Source organism: Nipponia nippon, unplaced genomic scaffold (assembly GCF_047370975.1).
Source record: "Nipponia nippon isolate SJK-2023a ecotype South Korea unplaced genomic scaffold, ASM4737097v1 scaffold_16, whole genome shotgun sequence".
Lineage (NCBI taxonomy): Eukaryota > Metazoa > Chordata > Aves > Pelecaniformes > Threskiornithidae > Nipponia > Nipponia nippon.
Window position 1 is genome coordinate 7,676,995 of NW_028262332.1, and position 21,139 is coordinate 7,698,133.

The following is a 21,139-nucleotide window of genomic DNA, read 5'->3' on the forward strand; positions in this document are numbered from 1 at the left end:
AAGCAGGCAAAATAACGTCATGGAAAAAACTTCCAAACTCGTTTTGGGAAGCGAGTTCTACTGATTTATTAAACTCAAACCCCCACGAAATGGAGGAAACCAAAACCAATGAAAACAACAAAACAACATCCAAATGAACCTGAAACAGTCCTTCCTCCCCCAAGACTTAAACTAAAAAAATAGTACTTGAAGATTCCTCATGAAATTTGAAGACTAGAGTAGTATAATCTCCAATTTCCTATTCCAAACCATGGACTGGAGCAGTGATGGGAAATAAATCCAAATTAAATAACAGCAGAAGTGATCTCCTTTTCTACTCACAGTTTTCCATTATTACAGATTACTGTTTGTTATTTGCAAGTTGTGATGACAAAGGAATAAATTCTGAATTCTTTTACATAGGGCCTAGATATTTAAAATAAACTCTGCATATCTCCTATACACATTATGTAGAGAGAAACGATGTGAGTCTTACCTTCTGAAAAACTTGATAGTTGGATTTAGACCATATGTCAAGCTACAGTAGGGGGAAAAAAAAAAAAAAAAAAAGAAGAGTTATATATTACCACATGTGGTTACGGAGAAAAATAAGCTAAACAGCTGTTCAAATTAAAAGAGCAGGCAAACAGATCTACGGATTTCTCAGTTCACTATTTTGACCCGTTGCCTTTACCTGTTGCAATCCAAGAACGGGAATTAATGACGTATGATTTCCTTTGTATTGAAATGAAGAAGGAACACAGTTCATCACTGTTTCAATAAAAAACCCTATATATATAAGACCTGTTGAATTAACGCGTTCTCTTTAAAAAAAGCAAAATCTTCATTTGTATGGGGTTGTGGCTGATCTATGCAAATATTCATCAGCTTCAGTCTGTTTCTAAAATGAGGGCATTTTTACTAAGTTTATGCTTGTCTTGTGTCTGAATAAGTGGTTCAGTTACAAACGACACAAAGAACATTTAGCTGAATTAAGCCAAAGCACCGGTCTACTGGGGCTAAATAAAACATCCCTTAGGAAACTGCATTTACATTTGCAGACAAAAATCACACTAAAAGAGATTTAAGGTTGTAGATAACTGCACAGATCCATGACTTAAATGTGTGCTCAACTACAGACAAACTAAAAGAACAAAATTGAAATGTTTTTTTATTAACCCCAGAAACCAGAAGGTAAGGCTGTCCTTGTTAAACAACCAAATGGCTCACATGTTAAACCATTTCAACTGACACGCTAATGCTCTTTTAGCCCCGGACTGTGGAATATCTTCTGCTCTGTCAAGGAAATGCAGCAGGGAAAAACAAGAAGAATTTCCTTCAATCCCAGACTTGCAAATCATTTTTTTCCTGCAGATCCCACTGTACTCAGAAATTCCGTACGCACAAAACTTGTCACAGGAAAGGTGTTGCTACAGTATTAACCTCAGGAATCTTAATCTAGGCAAAATCATTTCTTGAGTGAATTTATGAAGCAGGGATAGCTCCTCTAGTGCTTGATAATATGGTCAGACACGCTTTCCCACAATGGGGGTTTATCTCCTTTACTATAAAGTACAACTGATTATTTTAATTCTGGCTTATGGTACTGCCCCTAAGTTCTAGCTGAATTTACAAGTCTTCTAAAAGGCACAAAAATGAGAGTCCGAAATGAAGGAAGCTATATGAAGTGAGTAAAACACACGGGGCGGGGGGGGGGGGGTGATGAAGGAGAGGGGGAAGGATGCTGAACCCAAGTAATTAATTCACATTGCTAAAAGGGTTCAGAATGCTAAAAGTTCTCATTCTTTTAAGAGGAACACTGTTAAGTGGCCCACTTCCAAATACTGGTACAGAAGTGACTCTTGAATCCCCAGTCTTCAGTCTGGGCAGGAGGTGATGTTAAAGACTTTAAAAATCACGTCAGGATAGCTGTTTCATGGCTTAGTACTGCTGACCTTGCCGTGAGACAAAGGCAGCTGATGTCTCGATGCCTTTCCCAGGTTAGATGAAGACAGAAGTACCCTGAGGCACAGGCCTACAACCCTTTTTACATTTACTGGCTCTTAGGGTGGGATCCACAACCTGTGTGAACACCAACAGCATTCATACTCTAGAGTCCACAAGCAGCAGTTCAGCCTGGACTTGGACCTGAGCTTGATTTACAGTGTAGTAACAGACCTGGGCCTGTCAGGAAGGAAGCACTGCATTTCCATATTAGAAAAGTCTACATTTGAAAATAAAAAATTAATGCATATTTTTTAAAAACTGTTTTCATGTTATTTAAGGCTTTCTTTGACTGCAGACAGAGTTGCTATAATTGGAATGTATATATGGTTTTGCTAATCTCTAGTGATCAAACCAAGTATGTGATCTTCTCTAGTTAGACTCAAGCAAAAGAAAAAAGTCCACTTCAGATGCTGCATTAAGATGAGTCCAACAGGTTCTGAATGTTCATTAGTTGGCATGAAGATTGAAAAGCTGAAAAAGTAATGAATGTCTGTCTTACAGACATGGTGTTATCCAAGTTAAAAGAAAAAAAGAAAAAGCTACCAAACCCCCCCAAACCACATGCACACATCCTAAATGACTGCCCACCTTTCGCCCTGAAACTGAGGATTACGGCAGAGGCGGATTAAAGAATGCATCGTTATAGGTCTATTATTCTTCAACTTTTCACTTTCAATCAAGACACACATTTGTAACTAAAAAACTGCTGAAAGCACAATTTCAGGGCATCCTCTGCATGTGAATTAAACTGGGGCTTTTTTTCCCAATGCCCCACTCTCCCCACCCACCCCCAGCACAAGCAACAAGAGGCTATTTTCTGAAGGTCGTCTGAACGATTTCAAAGGCGATAACAAATCAGAATGTTCCCTGCATCTAATATCAAACAGGTTCGGTGCCAACACTTATTAGAGAAATCGGATTCAACCCCCCCTTCACCCAAACACACACACATCCAGCTTTGAAGTGGAAAGAATGCAGGGATCAGAAATTACCCAAGAGACAGCTCTGCCTGTCTTTGAAGCTTTCCTTTGATACTACTATTTCTTTTTCTCTCTTACGCTAGGAGGCTAAAAGCTGCCTTTTCTTATTGATATGGGGTAATTAATGAAGCCATAGAATTAACATAACCCAAGTTCCTTAACATGATAATTCAACAGAGACACTTAGTGTTTCTTCAGTTAAGTCTAACGGATGCAAAAATAGGAATTTGTCGAGGCAGTGATATTAGGTACCCACTCTAAATACGCCCTGTCAAGGTGGTTCTTAGTCTCGGCATCCAAAGAGAAGCAGAGTATTACTATGCCAAAAAATGCCAATATGTTTTTATTTTTATTGGCAGACTAGGGCCACTAATAGCTCGGCTGACAATAAGCCTACCCTGCAAGGGTGAGCTGTATAGCTTCATTTATTCAGGAATCAGGACAACACTAGTAATTAATTACTATCCATGGTTAAATTCCAGCGCACAATGGAGTATGTCAGAGTTTGAAATTAAGGGTGGCACGGTGCCATCACTAAAACCACGGGGCTAATTGAAATGCATCAGTAGGTGGTGGACGCAACGGGTTCGTACGGTAAGCAAGAGCGACTGCAGAGCGATCAGCATCCAGAACCCACGACGTGACAGAGGCTGCCAGATCTCACCTATTGTTTTTGCAAAGTGTCACCAAAAATGTCTAAGTTATGCAGCTGGCAACTTGGCAAAGACATATTCTGCAGGGTTTGTGAATAATTCACGAGAGAAGTACATGAAGCACTTAAGAAATGCGATGATTCTTCGTCTGTATAAGCAAAGCTTGAAAATAAAACCCCAGAATGTAGCGTCTTATTTTACTCACTGCAAGCTTAAGACTTCTATTTTTTCACCTTGATTTTGAAAGTATTTAAATCTGTAAGAGGGAGTACCCAATTTAACTAGACTTCATTACAGCAGAAACGACATGAAGCTCGCACGTAAGTACCTGTCAACCTACACAGCACAACGTACAAGCACACAGCCAGCTAAAGCAACCTGGATAATGCAACGTCAGCTTTCCTGTGCAACTGCTAGTATGCCACCATGCACAGTTCCACAACTACAAGAAACACCCATATTTGTTTTTTTCCAGACTTGCCTGACTACCAGAAGACTATCAACGCCTCTGCTGTTTGCACTCACCTCTTCCTTTTTTCTTCCCAGGAATGCGAAATTTGCTAAAGCAGTTGTACTTTCAGAGATAAACGATGACTCCCCTGATCCGCAAGCAAATTGTCGGCCTCTTCTGTGCACAGTCAATTTTTCACTTATTGTCTGTGTGATCATTCAGTCTCCTCATTATGGCCATGTCTTCTTTGTTTGAATATTGCTGAATGTATTTTGTTGCCCCAAACCCCGCTCTACCTGGAGAAAGCCCCCCACTGAATTTCACTTTCGTTAGTTAAAGGACCCTCTGACCCGTGCAGTCAGGAGGACGACTCAACAGACTCTCATTCAGCTATTTAAGTGTAAAGAAGCATGACTTATCCAGTGTCCCTTCTTCAACATGGCTTACAGAACAGACAGGAGCTTCGAAATTGCCATGTTGTACGATACCACCTAGCTAATCTTACCGCTGCTGTTTACAAATATTAAATGCTTCCTAGGAATACGTAAGCAAACCCTCAAATCAGCGATTACTGTGTAAACTGCTCCCTGGAAAAACGATCACCTCCTACTGTGATCCTGAGGGTTCTCCGTATTTTTGTTATTTAATAAAGATACTCGCTGATCTTCTCCTTTTTCATACTCCTCTGTGTGTCTTCTGAATGCTAGTGCAATTTTCCCCCTATCAGGCTAGAAACTGAGAAGCTAGGCTAGTATGGTGAAACCTCACTGGAGTACTTTCCCAACAGCATCTGTTGTGACAGAGAAGGAATTGGAATGGACTATGTTTGCAATTGACTGTAATCGCTCATTCCCAGCAGGCACAATAAGTAAAGCGAATCATTGCAAGAGGACAATCTTACTTTTATTCTCCAATTACCAGCGTAGTTAATTAGTGAAAAAGAAGGAGCTCGCTGTTTGTCAATACGCGCTCCAGTTGGCAAAACTCGCAAGCTATGCATTTATTCAATCTTCCAAGCCAAATTTACTCATGATTTAAGTGGCTGCACCTCCAATTCTCCTTAAGTCAAATGAAATGTTCCTATTTATACCTAAAACGCAGACCTTCAGGGATGGCCCAATGGAATAGCAAACTGCCACGTAAAGGTCACAGCTCCATGCAGCCTCGTGGGAGCAGTCACATAGCCTAGCTTTGGACACAGAAAGCTGACTTGGTAGAGAACAGACTTCCCTGCAGACTGGCTTAAAGCAAGAAAATGAGCCAGGTGTTAGCACCGGTGCTCTGGAGAAGCTGAACTGCTCCCCACCGAGAGCAGACAAAGGTTAGTGCCCCGTGCCCAAAGCTGGCCTTGGTGAGTCCCGCTCTCCCCCTGGCAGCAAACGATGACAGAGAAACGATATACGGCTCTCAGGAGAGTTAACCTTGAGCTAAACAGAAGCCCAACGCCAGATGCCAAGTTTCAGAAAGGAACTCTTTTACTTAGCTTTTTGGTATATATAACATTATTATATTTCAAGGGAGCTTCAAAGGAAACTGGATTCATCAGAGAAAATGAGCACACCCAAATGAAGTGTGACACAGGAATCCATCAAGCACTGTCAGCGCTCTTTAGGCAGACTATCATTTCACTTCCGAGCAGAACCTGGGGTGAAGAGGGGCTGGTGCTATAAGCCTGTATTTATATGCTAATATACAGGGAGTACAGTGCAGCTGCTTCTGCGGCAAAGTGGTATTTAAACCTGCATATTTGAATAATGCAAATCAAAATCAGGCAATTTTTATTTTACTACTTCTTAGGCCAATCCCCCGCCCTTTGAGTGAGAATCTCTCACCTGGGAAATACAGCTGCACTATTTCCTTCAGCAGATCAGCTCCTGGCCTTTTCTAGAGAACAGAGGTTCAGACTCAGAGCTGCTGAACTCTGGGCCAGTAGACAACGTGCTTCTGTGTGCTAAAACACAGTTATCACTTTTGAAAGGAAAAAAAAGTCTCACCTCATTATAACATGGCCTATGGGTGCCAAGTACTCATCTTGATATAATGAACTTTTTATTTTAATAGGCTTCATAATCAGAAGAGAAAGCTCCAGAGAGAAAATGTGAAACATCGAGGTATTTAGTACTGTTACTGGCAAAGGACAGTCCTGGCGGATGTCTCGGTAAGAGAGACCATTCCACCCCGAAAGGAGAAACAAGCTGAGCTGAAGGCCGTCAGGTCCCATTAACATCTCCTGATGCGCTAAAGAGAGCCATATGGAGCGTGCGCAGTCAGACGGAATTTGAGGGTTCAAGCAGGGTGAATTGTTCACAAAACAAATCACTTGTGGAAACAGGTAACGCTTGCTTCAATAGCTGCTGTTCAAGATGTGCTATTACTGACACGCAAATTATTGAGGACTACCTACCAACGATTCTCACAGTTGCGTTTATCAAGTTGAGCACAAAACTAGCCCGAGATTTCCCAATGGCTCTCGGGAAAGAGAAATCTGAACCTTGGGCTATTGATGTGCTGGTACACTGAAAAAATGTTTTCTCAGTAGACACTATTAACGAGGCAACTGGGGTCTAAGGTGATAAATTAGAAATTCAAGCGAGGGCTTCAGAGCTTAGAAAGAAGTCAGACATTTGGGTATGAAAAATCCAAGCAAAGCATGATAAATTTAAACTGGAGCATTCTGCAAAACATCCAACGAGTCTTTTGACAGTTTTATGTTTCTAGCGTACTTGTGATGGGATTCCTCTTCTCTGACATTTAAATACCAGGTAAAAATAAAATTTAATGTTGCTGGATATACAATAACCTACCTTGCCATCTTCAGTATAGACATTTTCGTTGTACCCTTTTACTATTGTCCGGTCAATGAAGAGGCTCCGCATCACCACTATCACTTTCAACACTTTTCCTAAGGTAACCTGTGAAGAAGAAGAGAAGGACAGAAACAAGCTGAAGGAGAGTCGATTCACAAGACCATCAAGTTAACAGCTTAAGTTGATGCAATTTCAGTTTTCAGTATTTTATAGACAGACCAAAATAAAAGATCTAAAACCACCGTGTGTGTTATGAGGAAGAGATAGACTATAAAGCGCAGAACAAACAAACATTCATTTGCAACTGAAAATGTATGAATTCACAGAATTCCCTTGTGTAGACATGACACTGCCAAGCAACTCTCTCAATTTTATTAACATCACAACTCAATAACTTGTCAAAAACAATGAGCAAACGTGATTATTTTCGATGTATTTGGTATTCTCCAATATAAGCCCACTTAGAGAAAAATAATTTGAAAGAAGAATCAGACTCTTCTAATGCTACCTTTTAAAACCATGGCATGAGTTTAACGGAAAACATTTTAGGTTCAATAAAAATGTAAAATTATTTAAAAGGAAACTACAGCTACAGTGTAAAAATGTTACATTTTCAAAGGTTTAATTTTGTTCTGTGAAAGCGGTAAAGAATAAAACTAGTATCATGGAAAATATATAGGGTCAGTCAGAGTATAACAACAGAAATAAGCCTAAACTATATTATTGACAAAAATGCAACAACGAAGGCATTTTAATCTAAAAATCAATTTACATTTCAAAGATGAACTTGCACTTCAATATTGTTACGATGTGTGTCTAATAATAATTCTGTCATTGTGTATTGTTATACAGAGATTACAGAGTTTTTCCTCACCCAGAAAAGCATAACACTGCGATAAAAAAAGAAATAATTAGTTCATTTTAATATTTCCCAACCAGCAGCAGCTCATTTTCCATTGCCTGTGTTCCAACACTTCGTCCAGTATAGATTAACAGAGGCTAGAACAATTGTGTTCCTAACCTCAGCAGACAAATCCACACGCAAAGAAATCAGTCAATATGCATCTTTACTGATTTGTTACAGGCTTTTTCTTTTTAACTCCTGCTAATGACTCCTACCTACCACCTTGTTTCAACACGAGTAACCTCAGCCTGATGCTGACTAAGAGACTAACAGGCAAATCAACTCTGAAGTGCCAAGATGCTTTCCCCCCAAGGAGGAAGACAAAATCTGGCACAAAGACTCCACCTCAAAGCTGATGGGAGCTAAGGAGGGTTAGGAGGGGACATGGTGGTAGGAACGGGATGACGATAGAGGACTTTGCGGAACAGTTACCCAAACTACTCTAAATGCTGCTTATTACATCACTATATAGCAGGACAGAGTTACAAATACCGAAAAGAACTGATGACAATTCTTTGGCATGGGATATGGAGAAAGCAACTCTAGGACACGAGAATCTAAACAACAGGGAAGAAAAAGTTGATGGCAAGGGAGGGGACAGGGAAATGAAAAGGGGAAAAAGTGTCAACTTCAAGAAGACAGGCTGTTAGGTATAATTTTGCAAGAACATGAAGAGAAAGAGCAGCTCAGAAGAATGGGTAACTTTTTGAAGAAAAATATTACAGGCTGAAGGAGGGTAACTTGTACCAAGGCCTGAGCCATGCACATACCATGAATAGCTTTTTCTGGTTCCTACCTTCTTACAATAAACTGGGATTTTCTGAACATGCCTAGTGTTCTCAGGCAACCATATCATGGTATCAGGTACTGTGAATTTGGGTCTAAATGTAGGATCTTGCTGGGATACTCTGTAATAAGACCTAGTTGGTTTGCAAATAAAGGAAACTGCCAGAGTTATTTCAGCATCTAGCACTGTATCAATTCAGTTAAAAATACAAAGTCATGACCCAGAGGTGCCCGATCTATGATGCTGATCGTCCACTAGAATCACAGATACGGTTTTGTTGTAACTGCTAAGATGAGGAAATGGAGTCACTTTGAAAAAAGTTGTCAGCACACTTGGAGTTAACAGGTGTTGATTTATTTTTCTACCTTAGTAAGACTGGCACTTCTCTACTAAGAGAACTAACTCTTAGAACTTCACACCAGGCATCAACCATATACACAAAAGGAGGAAAAGAAGAAATCTTAAACAAAAGGAAAAGAAATCTTCTTAACGGAAAAGCAAAAAGGCTGCCCTACAAACACCCAGACCCAGCTTCATAGATAATATTTTCTATCTCCATTGCCTTCACACACTTTAGTGGATGCTCACTTCTTTCCTCTTCCCTTACGTTCTGCATTCATGATATCTCACGTTGCTGCCAGGTGGAAAAAAAATTGGATGATGTTGATCTGAAGCCTGTGTGGGATGTTCCTGAAAATCCTCAGAGTGAACAGTGGAACATAACAAGCCAAAAAATCCCATGTTTGGCACTCCAGCTTGCTTGAATATACTTATTGCTGGCCTCAAACCTCCCCACAAGATTTACCTGCACAAATGCTTTCAAAATGCTTCTGCATTAGCTCATTGCCTTTTCCCAGGTCATCTGTTTTCATACCCTTCCAATGATTCGCTCCACCCTTTCAGAATCCGTCACAGCTACCCAGACTCCAGCTATCATCCATCATGCAATACTGAAAGGTCAAATTCTGCAGACTGCTCCGGGACAGTAGCCTCAATCACCCATTTGCTTGAATGTCGAACAAGCAGGGTTACACTGTCTCCCACATGTGTAAGGAGCTGTGTAAACCCATCCTTAGGTGGGTACCTAAGACTGTGAGCTCTCTGAGGAAGCCACTACTGTTGCAATCTCAACTTAGACCACGGTTTGTGCAAGGGGGGTCCTCTGCGGGAGCAGGGGCACCCAGGCATCATGGTAATACAAATGAACGATCAAATGCATCGCAGCTTTGGCCGGGTTAGTGCTAGGTTGTCTGAATTAGCTCTTTCAGTGCTCTGGCACTGAAACAGAAAAAACTTCCCTATTTTGTGCCACTATTGTTTTAACGTGGGATTCCTGTAGATTTTACACCAGCTGGAAGAGAGATCGGGACTTTCAGATGATTTTTGCAGGATCACTAGTTAAGTCTGACAGAAGTAGAAATTTTATAAAACTAAGTGTAGCTCAGAGATATTATAGTTCATCATTTTAACATCATTGAAAGAACGAGGCTAGTAGCACAAAGAATGAACAACAGCCTGTCACTGGACTGGAGGATGCTGTTAGATTTGGAAGCCAAAAGTACACTCCACAGGTATTTTCAGGGTAAAGCACATTGCGTATTGTACACAATAAATGGGTTATCCTTTATTTCTTCCTCTAATAATCAAGACTTGTAACTGTGTGCAGGACTTAATGTTTTTGTTCACCTCAACCGTATTTTACAAATCATGTTTTCCAGCAAACCATTTTCTTTCAATGCCTGCTCAACTTAGCTACCTGGAGTCCACGTTCAGAAAAGGTCTATGTATGGGATATAATTTACACCTATAGTCATACAACTGTGTCCCTACAGATCACCTGAAAGAAGGTAATAAAAAGCTAATGGCTCTGGTAAAAAAGTAATTCGATAGTTCTACTCTAAGCTCCAGTAGTGCAGGTCTCTCCTTCTGGAGGTCGAGACTCACCCAGATGGTCCCTATTTAATGGGCACTAAAATGTCCCTGCATTTCCACAGGTATCAACTGAAAGAAACTTCTTCCATTATACAGAAAAGATACCTTTCCATTGTGACAAAAAGGCAACAATTTCCTTTCTAAGCCAACTTTTCCTATTAAATTTCAACAACTTCTGTCGATATCCTGTTAAGACAGCACTTGCCTTTTTAATATTTCGCCTGAAGGATATATGCCAACTCGTCCTTGATGTAGAAAATTTTAATTCAAATCAATACATGTACAAGGTCACTTTAAAATTCAATTAATATGAATGAAAAAATATGCCCCACAGTTCTGTAAGCTGAAAATGGAACAGTTGCAAGTTAAATACTTCTGTAGCTTCTGTTTTGGTCTGGGTAATAACAATGTACTTCTAACTTCCTTTTAACTAAAGTATACTAAATTCAGACAGTTAAGTTATTCATAAATCCCCTGCTTCCTAAAACAGCAAGCTCCAGAAGAAGGTAGGACAGGCAGCTGATTGAAATCTGCAACATTATGCAGCTTTTCTGACAAAGATATATAAAACAAAAATCTTCTTGAAATATCCCAGTTTTAAAAATATTTTGTCTATCACCAAGATAATTCTCAACGAGCATATGACAGACACTGTATGCCAAGAAAGGGGGAGGGGGAAACAGAATAATCAGTGAGAATGGCTTAGATAATTTCTTGTAAGACTGCTAAAAAAGTTCCCATTTAACATCACTTATGATGGGAAAAGAAATAAGTATCTCTCTAAATAAGTCAGAACTGGGGGCAAAATTAGTTTACAAAATGAGAAAGGATCAAAATTAATTTACCATGCCAGAATTCTGCCCGGAGGAAATAGCTTGAAATCCCCCCCTTTAATTTTGCCCCCTCGCCGAAACCGATACCAAATGAAAAGCCCTGTTATAAACATTTTTTAAAAATGCATTAACAAACATTCTTTCTTCTAATTTATTTAAAGGCTTGATATTAGGAAAACGTATGCTGACAACACCACGCTCCAACACTTTACAAAAAATTCCCAAAGCTCCAGATTTCCTCTCAGCATCCCAGGGCATTTGCTGCTGATTTGAGCTGCAGATGCTCTGCAATGCAGAGCTAAAAGAAAGAACACATTATTTTCAGTTAACATGGGTACCTCCCCGCTTGTATAAAAAGGAGCACAAGTTTGGATGCGTTTTTTATTCACCTTAGAAAACAATAAGGCAACATCAAACCAGAGCTGTAACCAAGCTGTACACATTTCCAGCAAAAGGCCAGACATCTGCTCCTAGAGCCAGCCATAAGCTTGTCCTCCCACTTGTGTGTCTATCTTACTAATCAGTACAATGCCTGGAAATCATATATATATGTGTGTGTGTGTGTATATATATATATAAAGTAAAAAAAAAAACCAAACACCCAGACTTTCAACTAGTTGTTTTTTTTTTTTCCTAGGTCTCATCTGCTGCTGGTATGAATGCTGTGCTTTCCCTCACATGCTCATTATTCTTTAATGACGCCTATTTGTAAATAGCAAGATAAGATGCAATTAAGCCATTAGAGTCTAAATAAACAAACATACTAATTACGTTCTTTACAAGGATTTCTTTTTTTATGTAAGGGCTGGAATTTACCTTTCATTAATCTAACCTAATTGCAATAGTGCATGATAAAAAGTCAACATAAATGAAGGACTTTAAATGATTTTGCCATATTAGGGATGAGCGGGTGATCCCCTCCCTCGGTAACGTGGCATATTCTCTTAATAAAGCGCACAAACTCGCACAGAATAGCGTTCAAAGGTGAAAAGACAGATTTTGCCAGTGGCCAGTCACGCTTAGGGAAGGGTCACCCTAGTCCAGCATCGCTACGGATGATGAAATGGATTCTCTCTCTTTTCCCATTCTAAGTTATAGCACACCAGGAATTTTACAGGGACGAAAAAGATGTCTGATCTTGCAGAGTATAAATCTATGGGAATATCAACACAGCCCCGTAAGCCTTTGGGACTGGACGGCAACCCTGGGGCACAGTAATCCTGTGGAGGGAGTAAAGCCGAGGAAATTTCTTTGCTGATTCCAGACATTCTTCCTCCACATACGTGACCTCAGATGCTGGCTTAATGCTTTTTAAATGCTGCTTCTCAATCTTAAAAGACAAACTGTGAAGCCACCGCAGTCCCAACAGTCCCATTTTGAGCTCAGAAGTGCTTCCTCCAGATTCAGCTCAGACAAGAGACCCCAGTACCTCCATCAAACACCAAAACCTAGCGAGTGTCTCCAAGAGAGCAAATCCCTAAATTAATGTCCATCATCCGTGCCTAAAATTAGGTGCCTAAGCCACCAAACGTGATCATCAAATCTACATCCCTGTCACAAAGCTGCCTACCTCTATCCCGTGCCTCCTCTGCTCTAGTTTCCTCCTGAACCACCAGACTGGGAAGGAGAAAACCTTACGCTGCAATAGCGTTCTGGAGAAGAGAGATTGTTTTGAAAATAACAGCATTAAATTGTTTCTGATCAAGTATGACATCAATACCCATTTCAAACCACTTAGCAAATTTCCCTCCCCCCAGTTCTTCAAGATCAGGGTCTCCTGAACAAAAATCAGTTTGGTGGCCTTTCTTAATGGGCAAATAATACATTTCAGAATCCAGTTTTCCAACAGAAAATAATAACAATTTTATGTAAAACACTGATAAACAAAAATGAGACACAAGAAATTATTCCGTTTTAGTGAACAGATGTCTAGCCTATCTGCAATTAATACAGCCCACTTCCATATAATCAGACTGTTCAAAATGCTTGGAACAAGACTTGGAAGTTGAAATGCAAATGTGTCTGATTTTATGGAGAATGAATAAAATTGTATTAAAACATGTTTCATATTTTTATGTGAAAGATCTAATAAAAATCTAGGCATCGGTATAAGTTTACCAAATTAATTTATCATCAAAAATTTGTAAGATAATATGAAAAAGAGAAATCGTGATTGCTGCCATGAGCTTTGGTTTGGCAGAAACAATTCAATTTTTCAAATTGGAAGTTAGTTATACATATCATTATCCTGTAGAAACAGCTCGTAGTACAGAAAACTAATCAATTATCTGTAAAAATATTTACGCCGTGTTGGTAACTTCTATAGTAGTGCTTTTATATAGCTTTACAAACACTGGGGAGACAAACGATTTTAAAGACAAAGTAGTTCCCAGATGAAGACAACAAAATAAGTTTCTACACCTGACTAGGACCGGCTAGGTACAGGACCCTGAGGAAGTTATATTTGTCAACTGGAAAAGTGGGGCTAATGTTTACTGTTTTCTAAAGTATTTCTCATATTAATGAATGAATGAATTGTACACAGGAATGAAGTGTTTCACACTGAAAAAAAAATATTCTGAATGCTGATAATGGAAACAAGGTGTGTGAAACAATCATCTAATAATCACACCATCAAGTTATTTTATTAGAAAAAATAATGTATATCTAGGAATACAACTAATCATTCGAAACAAGCAAAAATCTAGGTACTTTTCATTAATTAAAAATCAATTCATGTTTTCTTAACACACGAGATGACGTTTATCTATTTACAATTCCTGGCATTTGACCAACAAAATCTCACAAAAACCTTAAGGAGTCCACAGTTCCCTCTGCTGCTGCTGGAAATTAATTTTGCATAACACTGTTATTAAAGCTGATATAATTCTCTATTTAGTCTTTTTTATGTCTATTGCGATTAAAAGATTAATTGAAAAATCACTAGTGAAGATTGGGATTAAACAGCACCTTGAAACGCCATGATAAACTGCTTTTAAAAATCAGCTGAGGATTTCACACAGCTCTGAAAGGTTTCAATTATTTATGTGTTTGGCCTGTGTAGCATAAATCCAGGCTAATGAGGTACAATTGCTGTGTATAAATCTAAAGTATAAAAAACCTCCTTATTGTCTGGAGGGAACAGTAACCTCAGAGGACTAGGGGGTAGCAACCTTTCAAGACACAGCACTTATGCTCTCAGGAATAGTTTATTTTTCTCTTTGCTTAACGTTCTCAGCTTATGGGAAAGCTGTAACCTGGTTAGGGAGAACCCAGCGTAACACAAAGGTTACTCACCAGAAGAGCTTGACCAGCAGGCTCACATGGCTGCTAGTTATTCCTCTTGAAACACCGGATGAATCTTAGACCACGGAAGTCCCACCTCTACAGCTAAGGACATTAACTGACTTCCACGTGCACATGAAGTTGTAGAGTCTGGGGCTGAAACTTTCCGTGTTAGGCCTTTTTCCTAAAGATGATTTATTTGGCAAAGTCTCCAGCTATTCTGAAGTTTCAAAGAATCTCACAGGCGCTCCCTTCCCCTTCTTCCCCATCTCCTTCCAATCATTTGCACATTCTTAAAATATGTATAGTGCTTACCAGTGCCTTTGAAGATGCATAAATATTTTTTTCTGGTAAATGGAATGATTGTGTTTAAAGATGTTTTAATATAACAACTACACCTCTGCGTCACAGACCGTCAAAAGCAAGGGCAGGTATGATATGAACAGTCCAAGGATGAAAATGGTTGAGATTATACAGTTAGTTAATTAACTCTGGGCAAACAGTATGGTTGTGAAATATTTTTAAATAAAATAAGCATTATCGGAATCCTTTGGTATTGTGGTAAGCCACGCTGCTGCAAGGGAGCAACTCCAAATCTAACTTGGGAGAAGTTCAGAGTGAGAAATCACAAGTACTGAAAAAACCTCCCTTCTTCTGGGGGAGGTGCTCTTCACACTGCCCATCCTGCAGCACCTTTCACTGAACGATCTGTGGCTGAAAACAGCAAAAGCTTTTGTAGCAGTCAGGGCCAGATGGAAAGTGCCATATTGGCAACATCAACTGAGACAGATGGGAAAGAGGGAAAACCTGCCTAAAAGAAAAAATGATAAACCCATCACACAATCACATGCAAAAATACTTTAAAAAACAACCTTTTTGATCTCTGATCCAAGGAAAATATGCATACCACTGGTTCAATACAGGGCTGCTACCTTGCAGCAACAATAACGTCCTTGATTTAGAGAGAAACCGCAACACGGAATTCACTAAATTACTACCGCTTGTAAAATGGGCTTCTTTTACGGGCACCACCCTTCCACCCTACCTTATTCCTTATCAGTGACATCCAAGATAATTTACCTAATTTCCTCATTGTGCCTGAATCTTGAAAAGCGTCATCTATTTTCTGACCCCAAAAAGCCATCAGAAGTGGAAGGTACTTACTGGATGCAAAGAGGGGCTCTAAGAGAATGGAAAGGGTTTCAAAGTAAGGAAGGAAAACCAGACATTTTTCTATAACAAAATGGTTAAATATGAAGTCAGCTTAAGAGGAAACGCAAAAGCCTCCAACTCTTATAGCTCCTTAAGACTGCACTGATTAATTCAATTCTTTTCTGGAATATATTGTTCCACTTGGTGAATCCAACAATTGCAGATTAAATGTTTTAATGCCAGCTGTTTATTTTAACCTCTGACTCACTTAATCTCTTGCAAATTTGGGGCAGTTCAAAGAAAGTTAATAATGGGATGTTAGACAGTTGATTAATTAAAACTAAACATAATCACAGCTATACTTACTATAGAGAAATTAAGAGAACCTTTGAAAAATACAGGCAAAAATCTAACCATAACAGTGTTTTAAAGTCAACAAGCTCTAAAAACAATATAAAATCTAAGGAGCAACCCTAACATTGACTTATGTTGACTCAATAATTTTGTTTTGACAAAATATCTGATTTTCAGATTCATTTTACCATTTGCTTGAAAACAAGAAATACCCTCACACATACACTACGCCCAACCCTTTTGTAACAGCCTATGTGAGAAAGGAAAAAATAAGTGCCATGAGAAATTTGAGATGGAAAAGACTGATCTGGTCTCAGTTCTTCACCTGTGTATACAGTACATTTTCTAGTTTTATTTAAAATTTGGCAAAAGATGCAACTTCTGCCTTTCACCCTGCTAGAGGAAAATCAGCATCCAACTGCTACGCTACAGACTCCACTTCCACGTTGCTGCCTTAAGAGTAAAAGCTTTAAAGACTTCTCTTGCTATAAGCACAACAGCTGCCTGTGAAAATTGATGTGAACAATAGGTTCTTCTGGAATGAAATCTTGCTTGGTCAGGCAGAAATAAGTCAAATGTATTGGACTTGTTTATCTCTAATCCAGCCTTTACTGCTCATTTACTTCAAAGGCAAATTCTTGACTTCATCATATAACAGAAATTCACTGACCCAAGAACAACTTGAACAAATTTAAATCATATTGGTTTCCTTCTTCTTTTCTTCCTCCCACCACTCTTCTCCTTCTTAATTATCATGATTAAGACTCACTCATTGCCAAGAGTGCTGAAAACCACAGTGAATATTTGAGTTTGCACTCGTGTTTCTACAATCACATTTAAGAATAAAATGTAATAGATCTTCCGTTTAAAGGTGAAATTCTTTTTATCACTCATTTGCCTAAGAGTAAGAAAGATCCTACATTGCTGTGACAAAAGAACAGTATGTTTCTGGGGGGAAAAAAAAAAAAATCTTTAATAACCTGCATTTTAGCAACAGTAATTCAATCCCTTAAGAAATCCATCTCAAGGGATTAACTGATCCAACTTACCAGAAGCATTGCCGAGGTTCCATTTGGCCGGGATAGCTGGATAGACATTTCAGGGAACATCCTATCAATGCGATTGATCACATCATCAACGTATCTAGCAAACAAACCAAAACAACAGAATTAACACACACGCTCCTTGCCACAGACTCAGATTATTACTCCTTTTTAACAATGTCCACAGGACTTTCCTGAAGTAATTTCTCTTTGATACCTGCACATTCTTCAAAAATGCATGCAAGCGTAATTCAAAAAGTTATTGGTAAGAGGAAACATACCAAAGCCCTATGTAAGTTGTTTTGAAAATTAATTACTCTGCCCTTAAAAACATGCACTCACTTAATTTTTAGTCCAAATCTGTCAGCCTCAACTCTTGCCATCATATTGCTGTACTTTTGCCTCAGGGGGTCGAAGGATACATTATCAAAATTACTATTCCAGCACAGGAATTCATAGGTTGTCATCTCCTTACCCTCTCTTTGATAAACTAAACAGAGGTTTTCGCAAAGTCTTCACACTATTCTTAGGGTTTTTTTTTTCTGAATCTTTCCAATTTATTTCATATACTGGTGACTCTGAAATTGGCTAGGACATTCTAGGAGTTTCTCTGGGGTGATCAAACACAGAGGTAAAATAACATCCTTTCTGCTGGGTATAATCCCTCGGCTTATGCAGGCCAAAGCGAGCCGGCATACATTTGTCTTGGTTCCCTGGTATTGTATTAAGAGCTGACATCCATTAACAGCAAAAACTCCCTTTCAGAGAGCTTGTTTCCCAGGACACATCGCCCCATCCCATGGGCACGTCTCACATCCTTCAGCCATTCCTCTGGACACATTAAAATGCACAGTGTTTGCTTTAGCAGAGTTTACAAGACAGCCTGCCTCATCTGTGCCCTCATCTGTCCTCCGGTACTACTCTCCGTTCTCCTGAAGTACGCAGAAGGGAGGGCCGCTGCTGCCTTGCTATCATATCCATCTACAAGCTCTGCAACTTGACCAGATCCATCAGTTAATTTATTGATAAAACTGTTTTCATGCTAGCCCACATATATGCTCTGAAAAAAAAGATTTTGGAAAAATCAGTAGCCCCAGTTAGATTTAACAGTAAAACTGAAAAACCTAATTATTTCCCTTTAACCTGATTAAATAAAGGCAAAAAAATATTGAATTCTTGCTCTTAGAAGTTATTCAGTTCTAATGTTAGTTGCTAACCCCCTCCCCAAAAAACAATGCGGTGCTATGCAACAATTGCTATTTCGTAAGGGATTAAAAATCATCAGAAAAAAATAAGATCAGGAAAGCTTCACTTATACAGCTGGTAAAGTCAGCCCACTTTTAAAAGTAACAAAAGAATGGAATTAGTTATGACGATTTTGCATAAAAATCTTAATCCGCACTTCTCCTTGTGCAGAAAAAGTTTCCCCATTCACTTGAATGACTCATTAACAGCTTGCTTGCTGATAAGCAAAGTCAAAACATCCATAAGCCAAGAACTTCCATAGCACGGTGGAAGAGGAGACGCGTAAGACAGTGCTTCAGGATGAGTAAGCCACACATCGACAGTACGCACCTAACTAATTTTAAACATTACTGAATCCCAGAGGTTTTTTTATACAGCATGAGAGTTCATACTGTTTCGTAAATGCAGTTACTCCAGGCTCTGCAAATAAATTATCGCTTGTCGTGAATAGAGTTTCTGTGTTTCTTGATTAGTATGTGGTTAGGAACATGTCTTACAGCCTTGCACGCTACGATGCAGATTATTGCATAACTTAAGCTTTCTAATTTTCCAAGCTTTGGGCAATAGTAAGTTAAAAACAATCAAAATATGAAGTTGCATAAAAGAAGGGCTGCTTACACACTGACACAGTCTATATGCATTAAGGAAGGAAAATTCAAGTAATTTTAAATCATACAAGCAACAGTTAGACTTGGGCATTTGATCTGCTTAAGTCCTTCTGAAAAATCCCAAGGGACATGTACATTTATTCTTTGAAAATGTGATCCAGGCTGGTTGGAGGTAACCAATTCTTCAACTCTTTCTTAGATCTGATTATTTTTGAAATGTAAAAATTGTCTTGACCGTGTGCCTCAAAACTTCACTCAAACCCAAGTGTCACCTTCTACTACCTGAGCAGTATAAGGCAGAACAGGGAATTCACAGGGAGCTTGTGAAGAGTCTTCCCTTTAAGGGAAATCACACATACAGCAAAACAGAAATCTACTTTGTATTAACCAGCTCCTGAAAGAACCTAAAGATGAGTTACAAAGATACCTTGGGCTTAGAAGTCTGTTAATTTTCATACATACATACATACAATGTCCTGAGTTGGAAGGGACCCACAAGGATCATCGAGTCCAACTCCTGTCCCTGCATAAGACAACCCCAAAATTCACACCGTATGTCTGAGGGTGTCGTCCAAATGTTTCTTGAATATTGCCAGGCTTGGTGCCGTGACTACCTCCCGGGGGAGCCTGTTGCAGTGCTCCACCACCCTCTGGGTGAAGAACCTTTTCCTAATGTCCAACTTAAACCTCCCCTGGCATAGCTTCCTGCCGTTATCTGTTTCTATCCAGCAGTGTAAATACCTGTTTGATTAGAAATTACACCCTGCTCCTGCAGACATGTTTAACTTTACAAACCACTATATATCAAATAGAGTCAGATATCTAAATAACTTTGCAGATCTTGGCCAAGATCTCTCAGCAATTACTGCAAATTCATTTCTATCTTGTCTTAGATCACACCTTCAACAGGAAAGCTCAGGTTAGCTGCAGCATCTTCTGCACCCACACGGTGAGGCAATGCTCCAGAGGATCACCAGAAGACAGACTTCTCATTTTCTGTAGGCCTTGGCCCGGACAACAGAGCCACAGAACCTGTACCTGTAACTTGGACATCTATGGACACTTTGAGATGCCCGCAAAGACTGTCACAATTTTAAAGAAAATAGCCACAAAATCCCTTGGAGATGATGCCATTTAAATGTCTTAATTCTTTACCTATAACATTTGGAAAATGTAACTACAGCTTCTTACACAGGGATCAGATAACAGGTTTGGGGTTTGGTCACGCATCATTATTCTCTGAAATATAAAGCAGTTCTTTGATATACTCTCTGATTGACATTTAGTATACTGGCTGTACATAGAAAACAAAGTACTCATATTTTTTCAAACATACAGCCATATGCATGTATTCCCAGAACTAGAGAGAGAGAGAGAGAGATTTTATCTATGTTGGCATTTCAGGAACCTAAAATTTGTAGTCGTTTTTCTTAAAAAACATCATTTAACCTTCCAAAGCTACAGGTCTAAGGTCAGTTGCAGGCCACTCGTACCACTCAATTTTGTACCACTCATCACAAGTCAGTTGACAAAAAAAGAAAATTAAAACCACACACTTAAGGAAATAGAACGTTTTGCTTTGGCAAGGCTCAGCAACTCTGTCAGGACCATCCACTCGGGCAGCCTTTTCCTTCGCTTCCCAGTTAAGAGGATGCCAGAGGAAATCCAAGCCCAATGTGATAAAAGAGCATTGATGTAGATATCATTGTTTTGCCCCTTTGCCTTTTTTCAAGTAGACATCAGGGTTTCCTGAGGACTCATCAGAACAGAAGGATTCTTCAAAGATGCATATATAATTACTAAATTAGCCTGACTACATGGCGGCCTCAAATATAAAATGACAAACAACCTAATCTAAGACAAAATTCTTCTATAGATATGCCCTTCAGAGAGGACATCTGGTAAAACATCTTGCGAAGGGATGGATATGATAAATCAGATGCAGCAAAGTAACGTAAAAGCGTAACTGGTGACGACTTCAGAGAAAACTGAAGAACATATGATAAAGTGCACTCCTAAGGCTGTCTGGAAAGAGGGTCAGAGAAAAAGCTGCTGGCTGGAACTTATTTTACAGAGCTGAAATACATTAATTTAGTGCCAAAATAAGCAAAGTCACAAT

General features: G+C 39.2%; 1 protein-coding gene across 2 annotated transcripts in view; it reads right to left on the reverse strand.

The window, feature by feature from the left end:
* The window catches only part of MED27 (mediator complex subunit 27), a 96,462-nt gene that overhangs the window by 11,103 nt on the left and 64,220 nt on the right, over nt 1–21,139 (reverse strand). Inside the window, exons 4-6 of one of the 2 annotated variants that reach the window (XM_009476970.2) lie at nt 17,174–17,267; nt 6,875–6,982; nt 476–517 (exon numbers count right to left, since the gene is read on the reverse strand). In XM_009476970.2, the coding sequence (XP_009475245.1) occupies nt 476–517; nt 6,875–6,982; nt 17,174–17,267 (244 nt within the window). The remainder of the gene's footprint in view (nt 1–475; nt 518–6,874; nt 6,983–17,173; nt 17,268–21,139) is intronic. The other variant, XM_087753258.1, reaches the window with a different exon arrangement.